Genomic DNA, 14965 nt, shown 5'->3' with positions numbered 1-14965 from the left:
AATTAATATAGCCACTACAGTCACCATCAAAACAATAAAAAAATATTGCCGTAAACAGTTTATTTTGCGACACCACGAAACAAACGATAGCGTAAAATGAAACGATAGACGTTTTTATATCGTCATCCGATACATATCGTTATATCGAACAGCCCTAGAGATAACAATAAAATATTTTCCCAACAAATAACTAATATCCAAGAAACTACGGTGAATTTTAAGAAAGGTTAAATTTGGCTCAGGGGGTTGGGAAGCGTATCTGTAACCGGAAGGTCGCCGGTTCGATCCCTGGGCTCTCTGTCCTGGTCGTTGTGTCCTTGGGCAAGACACTTTACCCTACCGCCTACTGGTGTTGGCCAGAGGGGCCGATGGCACGAAATGGCAGCCTCGCTTCTGTCAGTCTGCCCCAGGGCAGCTGTGGCTACAACCGTAGCTTGCCTCCACCAGTGTATGAATGCGAGAGTGAATGAATAGTGGCATTGTAAAGCGCTTTGGGTGCCTTGAAAAGCGCTATATAAATCCAATCCATTATTATTATTATTATTATTTGAGTCAGTAAACAGTTTCCAGTTCTTTATAGATTTCTCTAAGATGTGGAATAAAGATGTTAACCTGTTAACTCTTTGACACTGTCACGGGAATTTTCTAAACTATTCTAAAGCAATAATATCATTAAAAAAGGTGACGTAATCCCAGGCTGCAGACCTCCACACTGCGTGTTGTGTCACGTGTTCCTGTGGGTTGAAACAGTCTTTGCTAAGCACCCCTGGACAGATGTCTGGTACAGGTCTGTGTAGGTCTTTGTGTGACTGGAATAGTAAGACCCTGCTACACCTTTGCCTTTAGGACATAAAAGAAGCTGTAGAATATGGAACAAGGAAAAAAAGGAAAAAAAAAAAAACACAGGGAAGTTTTCTTTTTTAAGACCCTAGTCAAGGCAGGCTCTGAGTTCAGCAGCTCTAAAAATAAAAGTCCTTATATAACATGTGACCTTATCCTTTCACCTGAGTAGAAAGCATAAGGGTTTGGGGAAGTATCAGTGAAACCTCGAGTGTTTATAAAGACCAAGACCACAGACCTCCACAGACTGTATACAATGAACCACTCAAACCTGAAATAGACGATCAGATATAAAGCACCAATTCATGAAGTCTGTCATCTCAATGCGTTTCATATTGTAGCATAAAGACTCTACAACAATTACAGACAGTATACAGTGTTCACTTGTTCTGTCACGTTACAGCCTTATTCCAAAAGGGATTCAAAGTTACTATATAAGAAAAAACAAAATAACACTGTCGTCCCGTTTCCACATGTGTCTGTCCACGTTGGACAAAATGTGAAGCAGGTAAAGTGTGGATACTTTAACCACTGTAGTCACATGACATACATGCACTTTCAACATATACATAGACACAACAAAAGCAAACAGTCCTAACTCGTGGTGTTAATTTCTTCTAGATCACAGCAGAGTCTCGCCTTATAGCGGTGTCTTGACTACACACAGCTACTTCTAGAGTCAACCTGCAGTTAGGGCTGTACGATATGACCAAAATCTCATGGTAAATGGCCTGCATTTGTATAGCGCTTTCCTAGTCCCTAAGGACCCCAAAGCGCTTCACACTATATTCAGTCATTCACCCATTCACACACACATTCACACACTGGCGATGGCAAGCTACATTGTAGCCACAGCTGCCCTGGGGCGCACTGACAGAGGCGAGGCTGCCGGACACTGGCGCCACCGGGCCCTCTGACCACCACCAGTAGGCAAATACGGGGTTAGTATCTTGCCCAAGGATATTTGGCATGCAGCCAGGAGGCAGCCTGGGATCAAACCACCGACCTTCTGATTAGTGGCTGACCTGCTCTGCCACCTGAGCTACAGCCACCCCTCATATCCCGATATAAGACATCTATCGTCTGATAACGATATAAATCACAAAAATGTAACATTTTCTGTAAATTCTGTGACTCTCGTGCAGCTCGACTTGCGTGAAGTGTTTCCAGCTGCGCGTCATGTACCTGGAGTCGAGTGTTTTAACCGATGCATGAAACGATACATTTTAAGACATAGGTTGTAAGGCCGCCGCTTTCTTTGTGAGTATTTATTACACGGCGTGCTGCGGGGAAAAGCCTGTTCTAACGTTTGAGTCCAAGGTATATTTTTTAGCACCTGGCGGCTCTTTTTTTACTTCTCATCCGTAAATAATCTGCTCTTTCACGTGATTTCGTTTATTTTGAAAAGTCTGAACAGGATCTTGAGCTTTATTGTGAAAGGTTTAGGTGGAACATAAACAAGTGGACACGCGATGCTGTTACCGTTGTTGTTGCTAAGGACAATGGATAAAAACAGGCGCTTGTCTGTCTGTAGTGTGGTTATATTAAATATAAGAGAAAGAGAGAACTTTAAGAAATTTATATAGCCACTACAGTGACCATCAAAACAATAAAAAAAATATTGCCGTAAACAGTTTATTTTGCGACACCACGAAACAAACGATAGCGTAAAATGAAACGATAGACGTTTTTATATCGTCATCCGATATATATCGTTATATTGAACAGCCCTACCTGCAGTCAATCGAGCTAAAGCCTCACTTCACCTTTAATGACAGAAACTGATTTGCATAACGAAGCAGAAAAGTATAAAGAAATGTCAAAAGCCAGCTTTAGAGCGGAAGTGTCACAAACTAGGCCTGGGGCCAGAATCAGCCCAGCAAAGACTCCAAACCGGCCCGCAGGACAGGTGTGAAAAATGTGAAGGAGGGCAAATGTTTAAGACTTTGACAACTTTTCTACTGATGAAGACCTCCCCCATGCTCATTTATACTACACTGAAGTAAAAGGGAAACAATGAAATGACAGAAAATGTCCTGTTTTTCCACCAACTATGATAGAAATTTATATTTTTTTGTTTTAATATATTTATTTAACAGTTAAAAACTCAGTCTGGGCTACTGGAGCTTTTTACTGTAATTTTAAACATTTATGTCTTACAATTTAAAGCCCAAAGAGTCATCCTGACAGATTTCTTTCAGTTGCTACTGCAGAACGTCTTTCTTATGTAGAAAAATTGTTAAATGTTTAGCAAAATGTCAAACTGCGACTGGCACTTTCACCAGTTTGGTCGATCAATGACATAAAATGAGTTTCACATCCCTGATTTAGAGGAAATGCCTGCTTTTTGAAAGTCATCTGTTAATCAGTTCCCTCAGTCAATAATTCTTTTGGGAGAAATTTGTTATGTTTGCAGTTTCAGTGGACCACAGAATCAGCTGCAAAGATTAAATGCTGTGTTTTGAGGCTGATCTCCATGTCTGATATCTCATGCTATAATGAAACTGTAATTTCACTAAACAATGCTTCATCTTTCACATAGCACTCCAAACCACATCATGATCACAAGCCAAAGCAGTGCCGTTGCTTATTATCCCCATTAACATTTTAAAAAAAAAATCTCACTGGTCACAACGGTCTGCAGAGATTTCCCAAACAAGTGTTTTCCTACCTGTGTCGGGGGGTTTGATGAGATCCATGATGACAGAGTCTGCTCCTTTAGTGTAGACGGTGATCTGATCAGTCAGAGGGTGTCGAACCACCACAGACATGCGTTTCCTGGTGGAGTCAAAGCCAAGTGTGTGCAGCAGCTCGAAGCTCAGCTTCCCCAGGTGAGGCAGCTCCACGATCACCTGGTCGGGGAGGCGTCCGACCAGGGAGCACTTGTAGGCCCGGGCAGCGTAGACCAGAGCGGCCTCGTCGGGCGACTCTGCCTCGTAGCGCAGCTCTCCTTCGTCGAGGTTCCAGGAGGTTTTTCCATCGTAGGATGGCGGGATGGGGCTAAAAGCCTGCTCCAAACCTCCCGAGGGCTGCTCCTCGTGCAGCTTGGTGAGCGTGCTCTCTGCCGAGGGCGAGGACAGCAGGCTGGAGCAGCCCTTATTGGAGGATCGGTTGGTGATGAGACTGGAGGAGCTGCTGCTGTTGGAGCCGGAGGTCAGTCGGCTGGGGGTGAAGCGTTTGATGAAGTCCTCGATGGTCTTCACTGGAGACTTTAGCTCGAACCTCATCCTGACCTGCAGGAGCAGAAAGTGTAGGCATAAAATAATGTTTTTATAATCCAAGAGAGAACAGACCCTGATTCCATCTTCATTTTTTTCTCCAGGTGCTCTTAAATCTAACACAGACCACTGAAAGTGATAAAAGACACGAGACAACCCATCAGGCTCATTTTAGGGCAATAAGAGTCTGACGCAGAGAATGTGACACAACAGTGTTTCTCTCACTTAAACAGACATTGGGACAGATTCTTCCATAAAAAGAACCAACACAGTAAAAAACAGCGATAAAAGCCAAGTGCTCTTTCTATAGATTGTTAAATAGTTGTGTCAAAAAAAATAATCATTTATGCTCATCAGCCAGTACAAAATACCTAAAAAGGTCAAATATAAAAATCGATTTTGTGCATAAGTGGATTTAAGAAAAAGGCCAGCAAGTTAAAACGACTTACGCAGCACTGCGTAAATAATCCAAATCGGGCTCTGAGGCGAGATTCTGTCACTGGGTGGGAATCGGTGTAGATCACAGACTGTAAATAAAAGATGGATGTAGCCACTGTCACATCAACCACTGTTGTTGGAGTGAACAGCTAAAGGCTTCAACCCATTTGTGTTGCAAAGTCAGAGATGTTAATGTGGCAATCCAGAGGGACTGACTCATTTCTGGAGCCTCCGATGGACGTTGGAGGAACTGCAGCTTTCTGCAGGGGAGACTGGTACTTGGTTAAAAGAGATCCTGAGGTTAAAATACTTGATATTAACGTAAATAACGATGAATTTAGCCACTGGCCTCTGGCTCTATGACTACTGCAGCATATGGCATTACTAAGAAAGATGCTCAAATGGATGAAATGAATAAGAAGTTGACTTCCGAGTGAATTCAGGTGCTGCTTTTGGGGGAATATTTCTTAAGGTTAAGAAGCTCATAAGATGGATGTTCTACATCGTTTTAGTCCTTAGAAATGTTTGAAAAGCTCTGGTACTACAGAGGACTTTATCTCTGATGAAAAAGCTTCTCCTGGCCATAATCCTTCGGCCAATCATTCATCCCAAGGTGCCGCAGTACAACAGAAGAAAAAGCGACTCACTTTAAGGTCTCCTGGCAGCGGGAACCACAGTTCTCACATATATATACAAGAATAAATCATTCAGTGGCCCAGCTACGCACAAGGGCTTCATAATAAAAATGTGAACAATTGCTCTGGAACACGGGACAGCAAAACAACCGATAAAAACCGAAAGAAAAGTCAGCGCTTCTGTGCAGACGTGCATCTTATCAGATGACCTCCAAAGAGAAACACAGACATACATAAACGGTGTGCCACCGTGTACAGTTTCATCGAGCAGATTTGTGCTCTGACAGTCGGGATCCATTGTGAGCCAGTGCACGCCGCGTGAGGCGAGGAGAGGATATCGCCTCCTGACAGGAGGACCACACCCAGGCCCAGAAACAAAACGCGGATACGCTAACAGAAAAAGTAGTGAAAGCTACGTGCAAGCGCACACTTTCAGCGTCAGATCTGGAACGTTTTTTTAAACTCGTAACATGCAGCTTTCGCTCAAAAGGTGGAAACTACTCCCACATGGATCAAAAAAACATAAACACAAAACACAAAGCTCGTTTGTTAGCGTGCTGGAAGGACTTCAGTTGCATTTTTCTCCACTGATACAGACACAGCTTTAAGATATGAATCTTCTTTGGATCACAAAGGATTTGTGAAAAACCTGAAGTTCACCTCATGAGTGTGAGCTGTATGAGAACGAGGTCACCTGCAACCACAGGTGGGAGGTAACAAAGTACAAATACTTTACTAAACCTAGGCAGAATTCTGACAACGTTTTATTTTACTTTACTCCTCGCTTAAATACATATCTGTGCTTTCTACTTCTTACATTTTCAAAACAGGCTCGTTAGTATTTTTTAAGCACAGGATCTGTACTTATTTCACTGTAAAGAAGTCAAAAATAAATCTACTTCTACAGACAGCAACACACAGCAGACCCATGCTTTAAACCACTAATGATTGTGCAACCCCATAATTTTCTGAGCAGGTCGATGGGCTCTGAGATCCAGAATGCTCTTATACTCTGTCTATTATTGTTTTTCAATTAAATGTTTTCCACCAATACTACTTATAATACCTCCAGTCTGTACATCTAATAGTTATATAGATTACAAGGAACCATCAAAGAAAGTAAAGTGTCTCCATGGGAACTAATGATTTGGAGCATTATATGATTGTGACCTCAAACTACATGTCCACTAACCATCAGTGCAACTGTGAACCAAACCAGTTATGTATGAATTCTTAATGATACTTTGTAGGGCTGTGCGACATGACCAAACTCTCATATCCCGATATAAGACATCTATCGTCTGATAACGATATAAATCACAAAAATGTAACATTTTCTGTAAATTCTGTGAATCTCGTGCAGCTCGACTTGCGTGAAGTGTTTCCAGCTGCGCGTCGTGTAGCTGGAGTCGAGTGTTTCAACCGATGCATGAAACGATACATTTTTAGACATAAGTTGTAACGGCCGCCGTTTTCTTTGTGAGTATTTATTACACGGCATGCTGCGGGGAAAGGCCTGTTCTAACGTTTGAGTCTAAGGTTTATTTTTTAGCACCTGCCGGCTCTTTTTTAATTCTCATCCGTAAATAATCTGCTCTTTCACGTGAAAGAGCAGATTATTTTGAAAAGTTTATTTTGAAAAGTCTCAACAGGATCTTGAGCTTTATTGTGAAAGGTTTATGTGGAACATAAACAAGCAGACACGCGATGCTGTTACCGTCGTTGTTGCTAACAACAACGCATAAAAAACAGGCGCTTGTCCCTCCGTAGTGTGGTTATATTAAATGTAAGAGAAAGAGAGAACTTTAAGAAATGAATATAGCCACTACAGTGACCATCAAAACGATGGAAAAATATTGCCATAAACAGCTTATTTTGCGACACCACGAAACAAACGATAGCATAAAATGAAACGATAGACGTTTTTATATCGTCATCCGATATATATCGTTATATCGAACAGCCCTAATACTTTGTAAATCACAATCCCAGATATGGAAAAACTCCAAACGCTGATCTGCTGCCACTGCAGATTACCCTCCTTACATCACTGACAGAGGAGACTTCACGTCACTTTGCAGAGACGAGTCTGTGGTGTGATGGTTAGCTGTGCACATGTCGTGCTGGTGTAAACAGAAGGCGTGCAAAAAGAGGCTGAACAACAGCCCAGTAATGTGCATGTGGTGACACATGAAACTGTCATGCGCTCTGGTGTTTATTCTAATAAGTCATAGGGAGCTGCTTAAGCAATGAACCGAATCATGGATTTGGACTATTATAATATCCTGCCATTTTGAACATATACAATCTAATGCTTCCTTTTTAATTCATGCCTATAAAACCTTTCCTGTTGCCCCTGCCAAGAACCTGACTTGTTCTACAAAAACTTATTTCGATGAAGATGGAATAATGGCAACTATCCCACCATGAGCCCTAAACATTTACCCACAATGCACTTTAGGTTTTCCCCAGTGAATTCTCAGAAAAAAATAAGCATGCAGGGTACCAATGCTCTTCAATGTCACAGACGTTAAATCGGTGCAGTTTTCTCACACTATGATAGATCCTGAGATACTGACGCTCAGAGTCGCTTAAGAGAAAAAAAAATTGTTCTTAACAGAAAATATATTTAGGCTTTAGACTTTTCTATCTCATCTACCTCCTGTACTTATGAAATCTGAACCGACCCCTTTGCACACCAAGGGCCTGTAACTCTTCTGTCTTTTTTAGGCTTCATAGTCCAAAAAAACCAAAACAGATTTTATATAAATAATTTCCCAGAGCCGACACTTGCCCCGATAAAAAGCTAAGATGCTTTCTGATGACTGCAGCAAGTCAGGCACTGACACGCTGTCAACACTTTATTATGAGCTTAGTGTCTTTACCAGCTGCACACATGCACCTATTAGAGGAATTAAAGGGGAGGCTTGCTTCACCTGCAAGTCTCTCTCTCTTACACACACACACACACACACACACACACACACACACACACACACACACACACACGAAAGTCAAAAGAGAAGAAATCAGGAGGTGTGGAATGAAGTTGAGGTAACATCATTGTGCGGCCCAGTCCACAAACAATCCCTCTCTGACCTGACAGAGGTTTGACCAAACTGATGTTTCTGACCTGAACAGGTGAGTGTTACCTTGTGTCTTGGCTGGTTGGGGGAGGACACGACCACCGTGTTGCAGATTGTGAGAGCGATGAAAAAATCGATGATGTCTGAGAGGTCAGAGGGCAGCTGGGACATAGGCTGGCTGTGGAAGCGCATGAAGTCCATCTGACTGCTGCAGTCATTGACTTTGTCCAGGAGCTTGGGGTCGGGGGTGATGTCTTTCTCCTGCAGAACAGACGGAGGTTTGTTAGGGTAAAGGATGCAGGATGAGGATTGTAGAGCAGTAATGAGGACCCACCATGGGGCTGCTGAAGGCCGTGTGCTTGGACAGGATGCTGGCTCTCTTGGCCTCGGCCCTGCTGCCTGTCCTGCGGTGGGACTTGGTACTCTGGGACCGCAGCACCACGCGGGCGCTCTGGTGACTGGTCACGCTGTCCCGCCTGGGGAGGGTGCCACCGTGAGACATGCACTCTTCCTCCTCTGAGTCCATTTCCTGGTACATGGCAAGTCTTCGAGCTGAAAAACAAACACACACCGTTAGTGGTGACTTAGAAGATGATGACCGCTTACTGTTTCTTTAAGGGAGCATGTGAGAGGGTTGGCTGGTCGTCTCACCGTTGGCATCATGGGAATACTCCACCCCTGCCACAGTGCAGCGCCGGAACACCATCTTATTTTCCGTCAGCGTGCCTGTCTTGTCAGAGAAGATATACTGCATCTGGCCCAGATCCTCTGTGATATTAAGTGCTCTGCACTGCAGGTGGGAGTCTGTCTCCTCGTCGTACAGATCCATATCTTGATGGATGAAGTACACTTGGCAGATCTTGACAATTTCAATTGACACAAAAAGGGAGATGGGTATCAGGACCTAGGAGAGGAGAGAGGCAGAGCAGGCTGTCATCCTGGAAACTGATGGAAAGATGGTGTGAACGTCTGAACGTGAAATCAAATCAAATAAAGAGTGAAGATGCAGAAGAACAAATAGCTAAAGATGTAAAAAAGTTTAAATGCGTTAATGAGGGACCCCCCCCAAAAAAAACAACCCAAAAAAACCCAATGTAAGTTAAAAGCGAAGCTTAAAAATAAAACAGGTAAAAGAGATCAAATAGATCGACTCAAATAAACCTCAAATGGTTAAAGGGTTGAAAATATGAAAAGAAAGGATACACTGAAATTGCAGGGATGTGCTGGTGCAATACGTAGCTAAATGCAACAAGAAAAGTCAGTTATGAAGTTAAATGGATGAACAGTAGAGACAGAAAAAAGTAAACTGCAGCTAAAAAAAATCAATTCATATAAATAATTAAATAAATCTTGTAAAAAAGAGATTCAATTATTGGAAAACCCAAAAAGAAAATCTTGAACAGTCAAATATTAAGTACATTAATTAGTACCGGTAATACTAATTTAAAGCAAATTTTAAATGATCACACATGGAAAGCCTGAGGCCAGAGGCTGGGGAGGAAGCATGAGGGTGGCAGCAGATGTCGCATTAACCGAATATTTTACAGATATTTATTTTTTAGTGTCTGTGACCTCACACAGCTCAAACTGCTCAGTTCACAAGTTCGGGATAAAACCAGTACGTCAAACACGTCATAGCTCATCCGTCTCACAATCCATCCCAGTTCACAGGTTACTGGAATGAGTGAAGTACAGACAGAAGGCGAGCTTTCTTCTCATTGGCTCGCTGTGTCCACTGAGAAGTCACAGAGGTTCTCAAGCAGTCGTAACCGGGACGATTTAGCAGCGAATGAAAGGGTTTGGGTTCAGCAGTGCTATGACTACATGGTCAGTAGTAACTACGGTAATAAAAAGCACGGAAACGAGAGGACAGGAAGGCCCAGTCACACCTTCTTAATGTGGAAGTCAACCAATAGGACAACTCCCTCCATGACCATAACCAGTAAGATCATCATCACCAACATCTAATAAAATATAAGTGCTATATTTCGTCATTTGGTGGCTCATTTTTGTATCATTCTATAACTTTCCTCTTGCAACTCATTACATATTGCACATATTACAATGCTTACACTGGCTACACATGGTGGCTAGATATATCTAAAACAGTTAACAAGTTAAAAATGGATGAATAGGAACAGATAGATGCCTGAAATAAGAGGAAAGAGTTCATCTGGGATTTCTGTGGGGCTATATCTGACAAAAAAACAACAACCCCCAAACCAAAACATCATAATTAAAAGAATTATTGCTTCTTAGTTCCAAAATGCTAAACAAGTGATTTTTTAAGTACACTGGGCATATGCTGGATTGTTTAAAAAATGTTGGTGTAATCCAGAGTGGAACATTTCCAGGCAACGCTTATGGAAAGTAGTTCCGGAGAAATGAGTCATAGCTTTGGGGAAGGCAGCGACGTCTGCACACAGTCCTCGTGCTGCTCAACAGTCATGTGTTTATTTCAGAGTGTATCATTTTTCTGGCATTACTGTTACTATTTGCACAGCGAGACCAAAGAACTGCCCTCTGCGATTTCTCGTTTATTTTGAAAGGCCGACACCGGGGCGGCTCGTCTGCTGCTGCTGTGACACGGGACACGCCGACATTTTCCCTGAAACTTTTTGCCTAAAAAAAACACAACCAGATCAATAACTGTTGGGTCTCACTTTCTCTCCTTTTGAGCTCAGATTAAAGAGACTGTCTTGCTGCTCGAAGCAACACATTTTTCATCTTTGCTTTTCCAAACAAACAGAGAAAAAGATCTAGAGGTCACACGCAGAGGGAGGCTGAAATACTGCCACGATGTACAGCAGAATAAAACATTCCACAGTCCGTGATATTGCCTTTATATCTTTATCTGTGCCTTTGCTTCTTTAAGCTGCTTTCTTTTTAGTACCTGAAAGACGATGATCATGGTGAGGAAGAGATAAATGGCTGACATGATGGGCGATAAGTTGGTCCCCTCTGGGCTAAGAACGTCAAACACGGGTCTGTTATCTCCATACTGAAACATCCACAGCCCGTGACCTGCAACAGCAACAGCACAAGGTCAGCTCATGCAAACAGTGGAAGGACAGGAGAGAGAAGCAGAGGAAGCTCTGTGTAAGAGTTTTGTTATTCCTTGTTAATATTTAGATTTATTTTCTGACGTTTCTGTGATCAATGCTCATATTAAATGCGGTCAAAGATGAATTAAAATTAGGTAAATCCCTGCAAGGCAACACATTCGCAGGTCTTAACCTAGTATTGTTTAGAGCAAGCAGGTTTCAGATTTCAGACTATCTTTCTACTCTTGGCTCTGTGTGATGTCAGTGGGGGTCATCTCAGGCACAGCTCTGGCTACAACTACAAAGCCTCCAGCGCCTGTTGATCGAGCTGCTGTGGCTCCAGGTTGTTAACAATGACTGTTTCAGATTCCTGAGATGGATGTGGATTTGCAGTCTTCTCCTCCTCATCTGCGCTCTTTTGGTGTGTTTCTCTGGTTTTCTTTAATCTGGTTTCAAGAGGTTTGCAATAATTTTTATGGTACTTCAGCTCTGTGAATATGGACTCTCAGGAGCGGAGCTCAGGGTAACACAAAAAGATGGATGTCTGCAATCCCTAAAATATTTAGATGTCCAGTCTCTGCCTGCAGGTTTGGAGGCCTGTAGAAATATTCTTTAACACAGGTGAAGGTACGGTGGCCATGAAAGATCAAAAACAACCACAAATAGAATAACGCAGCAAAAGCACACAAAGAAAAACAAAAAACTCACAAAACAAAACGGAAACGTTTTTGGGGAGGTGAAACGTGACGGAGCAGCTGCACAAGTGACAAGCTAACAGTAAATGGCTAATGCAAACACTTTAATGTCTCCACAGAAACTTTTCCGCTGTGTTTTGTGACATTTTACAACATTTTTTAAAAATTTGCTGGTGTTTTCTTAAGTTGCAGTTTGTTTGACCTCTCAGGGCTACCGTACGAAGGGTTTTCATTAAAGATCGACTACGACAAAGTCACGACAAAATATGTTTTCCCAGGTGTGACGCTAAGTAGCAAATCCAGATTAAACAAATTCATTTATCTTTTAAGGAAAGAGCAGATTTCTGTTATTAGAACCAAAAGATTCTGACAGTTCTTCTCATTTTCCCTGTATGCATTTTTAAAATATCTTATTTTAATATTTATTTATATACACAAATAAGGAGAATTTTGAGGTGTGGATGATACAAAGCTGCACCACTCCTGAGGAGATACCAAGCAGCTGGAAATGAACACAATAGGTCGCCTTAAACTTCCAAACAGCTGTTTACATACCAACAGCAGCAAACAGGCACATGACCAGCAGGATGATGACGCACCAGAACACGTCTACATTCATCTGCCTCTCCAGTTTACTGCGCTTGTAACGTGGACCGTTGTTGTTCAGCATGGCTTTGGTCTCGTGACCTGCAGAGTTACACGGCGGGTTAGTCAGAGGTGGGATCAGCTGCGTGGCAGCCGAGGTGTCATTTCGGGGGCCGACCTGCATAGATGACAATTCCCACGGCCTCCTCCGTGTTGCGGATGGTGCAGCCTCGCAGCAGCAGGTTCTCTTTGTAAAGCGCGTCTCTCCTGCCGCTTCGATGGATTCTGTCAGGTGAGAGGAGGCGTGAGAATGACAGCCAAAGGATCACAGTTACACTCAAGTGAGAAATACTGAGAGAAACAAAATTACCGGTCCAAACACAACATCGATTTTTACCGCCGAGCACCTCGGTCAATCAATCACTCCTATCCCCGCACCTCTCCAGAGGAGTCAGCACAAATTCCCTCTGATACTGGAGCAGTTACCAAGCAGCACCCCCCCCCCCCCCTCACTTTGAAACTCAAAGTGATATTATGAGGGAGGTGCTGAGCTTTTAATGTCAGCATTAATCCTATTACTAAATCAAGGATTACAAGCACGTTAGTTTAACAGCCCAGCAAGCTTTAGCTGGAGAGCCGCATTTAATCATCTCTGTTGTTGCCGGTTTTAGAGTCACAACTATCGGCGTGTTTACCAACAGGAAAGTCCAGCGCTTGGCTTATGACTGACACGTCATAGATTGATAACAGAGCCGTCACTAGCAGCTCAGACAGTGGGAGAAGCCGATAACAGCACGTGATACGCAGAGAGTGCTCTAAGTCTGAAATTAGACTCGTGTCAGTGGCTGTAATATAATAAAACTCTGGTGAGATGAGGCTCTGTGCCCAACGCTGCACTGTAGCCTGGCAACTGAATACCCGCAGCATCTGGTCTCCTTCTGAGAGACGAACACAAGTCATAATCACATGTGCGCAGGTCAGCCCGACTGCTGCCGAGGACGCGTCTCATCTTCTGTCTCTCACACACAACACGTCTCACTGAGGGGACACGCTGGAAGAACAGCTGGCGTGAATCCAGCTGTCAAACCACACTGACAACACCTGGAGAGGCATGATGGTGGTAAAAGCAGGGGGTGTAAAGACAAAACTTCTGAACTCTGTTAGCTTGCGTTTCTTGTACTGGAGGACATTTTTCAGGGGAAGCTCAGGACAGGTTTTATATGATCAATCAGCTCACAGCACCAAAGCCTCCTCAGGCTGGCACTGCTGACAAGTCTGCCCTAAAAAAAAGAAAGATGAAAACTAAAAGACGTTTCTTGCACGTTTTAATTTACTTTAATTTTAAATGTGCAAAATATCATTTCAGTTTTCTTTCTCAAAGGTGTACACTACAACAACTATAACAGTTTTAACTCAGATAAACATGTTCCTGAGAACTAGCGAGGTTAACCAAGGTTACTCAGCCTATTTCCCATGATCCCCGCAGTCATATTTTAGGAAAACTGATCCAGCGGAAGACTGAAATGGTTTAAACAATCCAAACCAAAAGAAGGGCTGGGACTCCCAGATTTGGCGTCTTACACAACCAGCATCCTCAGCATGATTTATGCTTCAGTTAAGTAACACATAAAGTGTTAAACATGTGTATAAAGCAGTGGGGCACAACTGGCACAGCAAAGGATCCAGTCCAGCACAAAGTAGGGAAACTGACTGAGATCTTTGAGATGACTGAAGATCTTTAACAACTTCAGTGTTCCTCACATGCCTGAAAATATCAAGTATTTCCAGATCTTGACAAACTGTTTAAGTCATAAAGAATCAAATAACACAACTGCTTATACCTTCTGTAACCGCATGTGATAAGACATGCTGTTGAGACTGCACTGATATTAAAGACAGGTCAGATATAATGCATTTGTTTTATTGGGACGGCTCATTTAGGAACAGATTGGGCTTTATGCTGCCGATCAACTAAAGCGGGACTCGACTCCTGCTCTAAAAGGAGCAACCTTTGTAAAAGATGGAGTTACTCCAAAATACTCACTGAATCTAATTAGAATAAAGAGCCACGAACTCCAACAACACTTTATGACTCATAGAGCCAAAATCCAGAGAAGCAGCAGTCGGCGTCTGGGGAGAAAGACTGCATGATTTGTTGTTCTCTAAATCCTCAAAGAACCTGCGCTGTAGTGGCCATATCTTTGCTATTTATGTACCTTTGCTATTATAACTTGTAGCTGAGAAGATCTCAGAGCCGATCCATCAAAATTTGAAAAATTGCACACGCGGACAGCATTAGAAGAAGCTACAAAAACAAGACATGTTTTCACTGAAGCAAAAGGAGAAGCTAGAAACAATTAAAACTACATTTCCAAAGTTTTAAATGAGGCAGTTTAAATTAAAATTTAAGCTTTTGTGTCAAAA

General features: G+C 42.6%; 1 protein-coding gene across 2 annotated transcripts in view; it reads right to left on the bottom strand.

Moving 5' to 3' along the window:
• atp10a (ATPase phospholipid transporting 10A) overlaps window positions 1-14965 on the bottom strand; it is a 44782-nt gene that overhangs the window by 18342 nt on the left and 11475 nt on the right. For both annotated transcript variants that reach the window (XM_076880040.1, XM_004552813.5), the window contains exons 4-10: window positions 12720-12826; window positions 12512-12643; window positions 11111-11241; window positions 8869-9121; window positions 8552-8769; window positions 8284-8478; window positions 3512-4073 (exon numbers count right to left, since the gene is read on the bottom strand). In XM_076880040.1, the coding sequence (XP_076736155.1) occupies window positions 3512-4073; window positions 8284-8478; window positions 8552-8769; window positions 8869-9121; window positions 11111-11241; window positions 12512-12643; window positions 12720-12826 (1598 nt within the window). The remainder of the gene's footprint in view (window positions 1-3511; window positions 4074-8283; window positions 8479-8551; window positions 8770-8868; window positions 9122-11110; window positions 11242-12511; window positions 12644-12719; window positions 12827-14965) is intronic.

Source organism: Maylandia zebra, linkage group LG23 (genome assembly GCF_041146795.1).
Source record: "Maylandia zebra isolate NMK-2024a linkage group LG23, Mzebra_GT3a, whole genome shotgun sequence".
Taxonomy (NCBI): domain Eukaryota; kingdom Metazoa; phylum Chordata; class Actinopteri; order Cichliformes; family Cichlidae; genus Maylandia; species Maylandia zebra.
The sequence above is the reverse complement of the archived record's forward strand: the minus strand, read 5'-3'. Positions and strand labels throughout refer to the sequence as shown.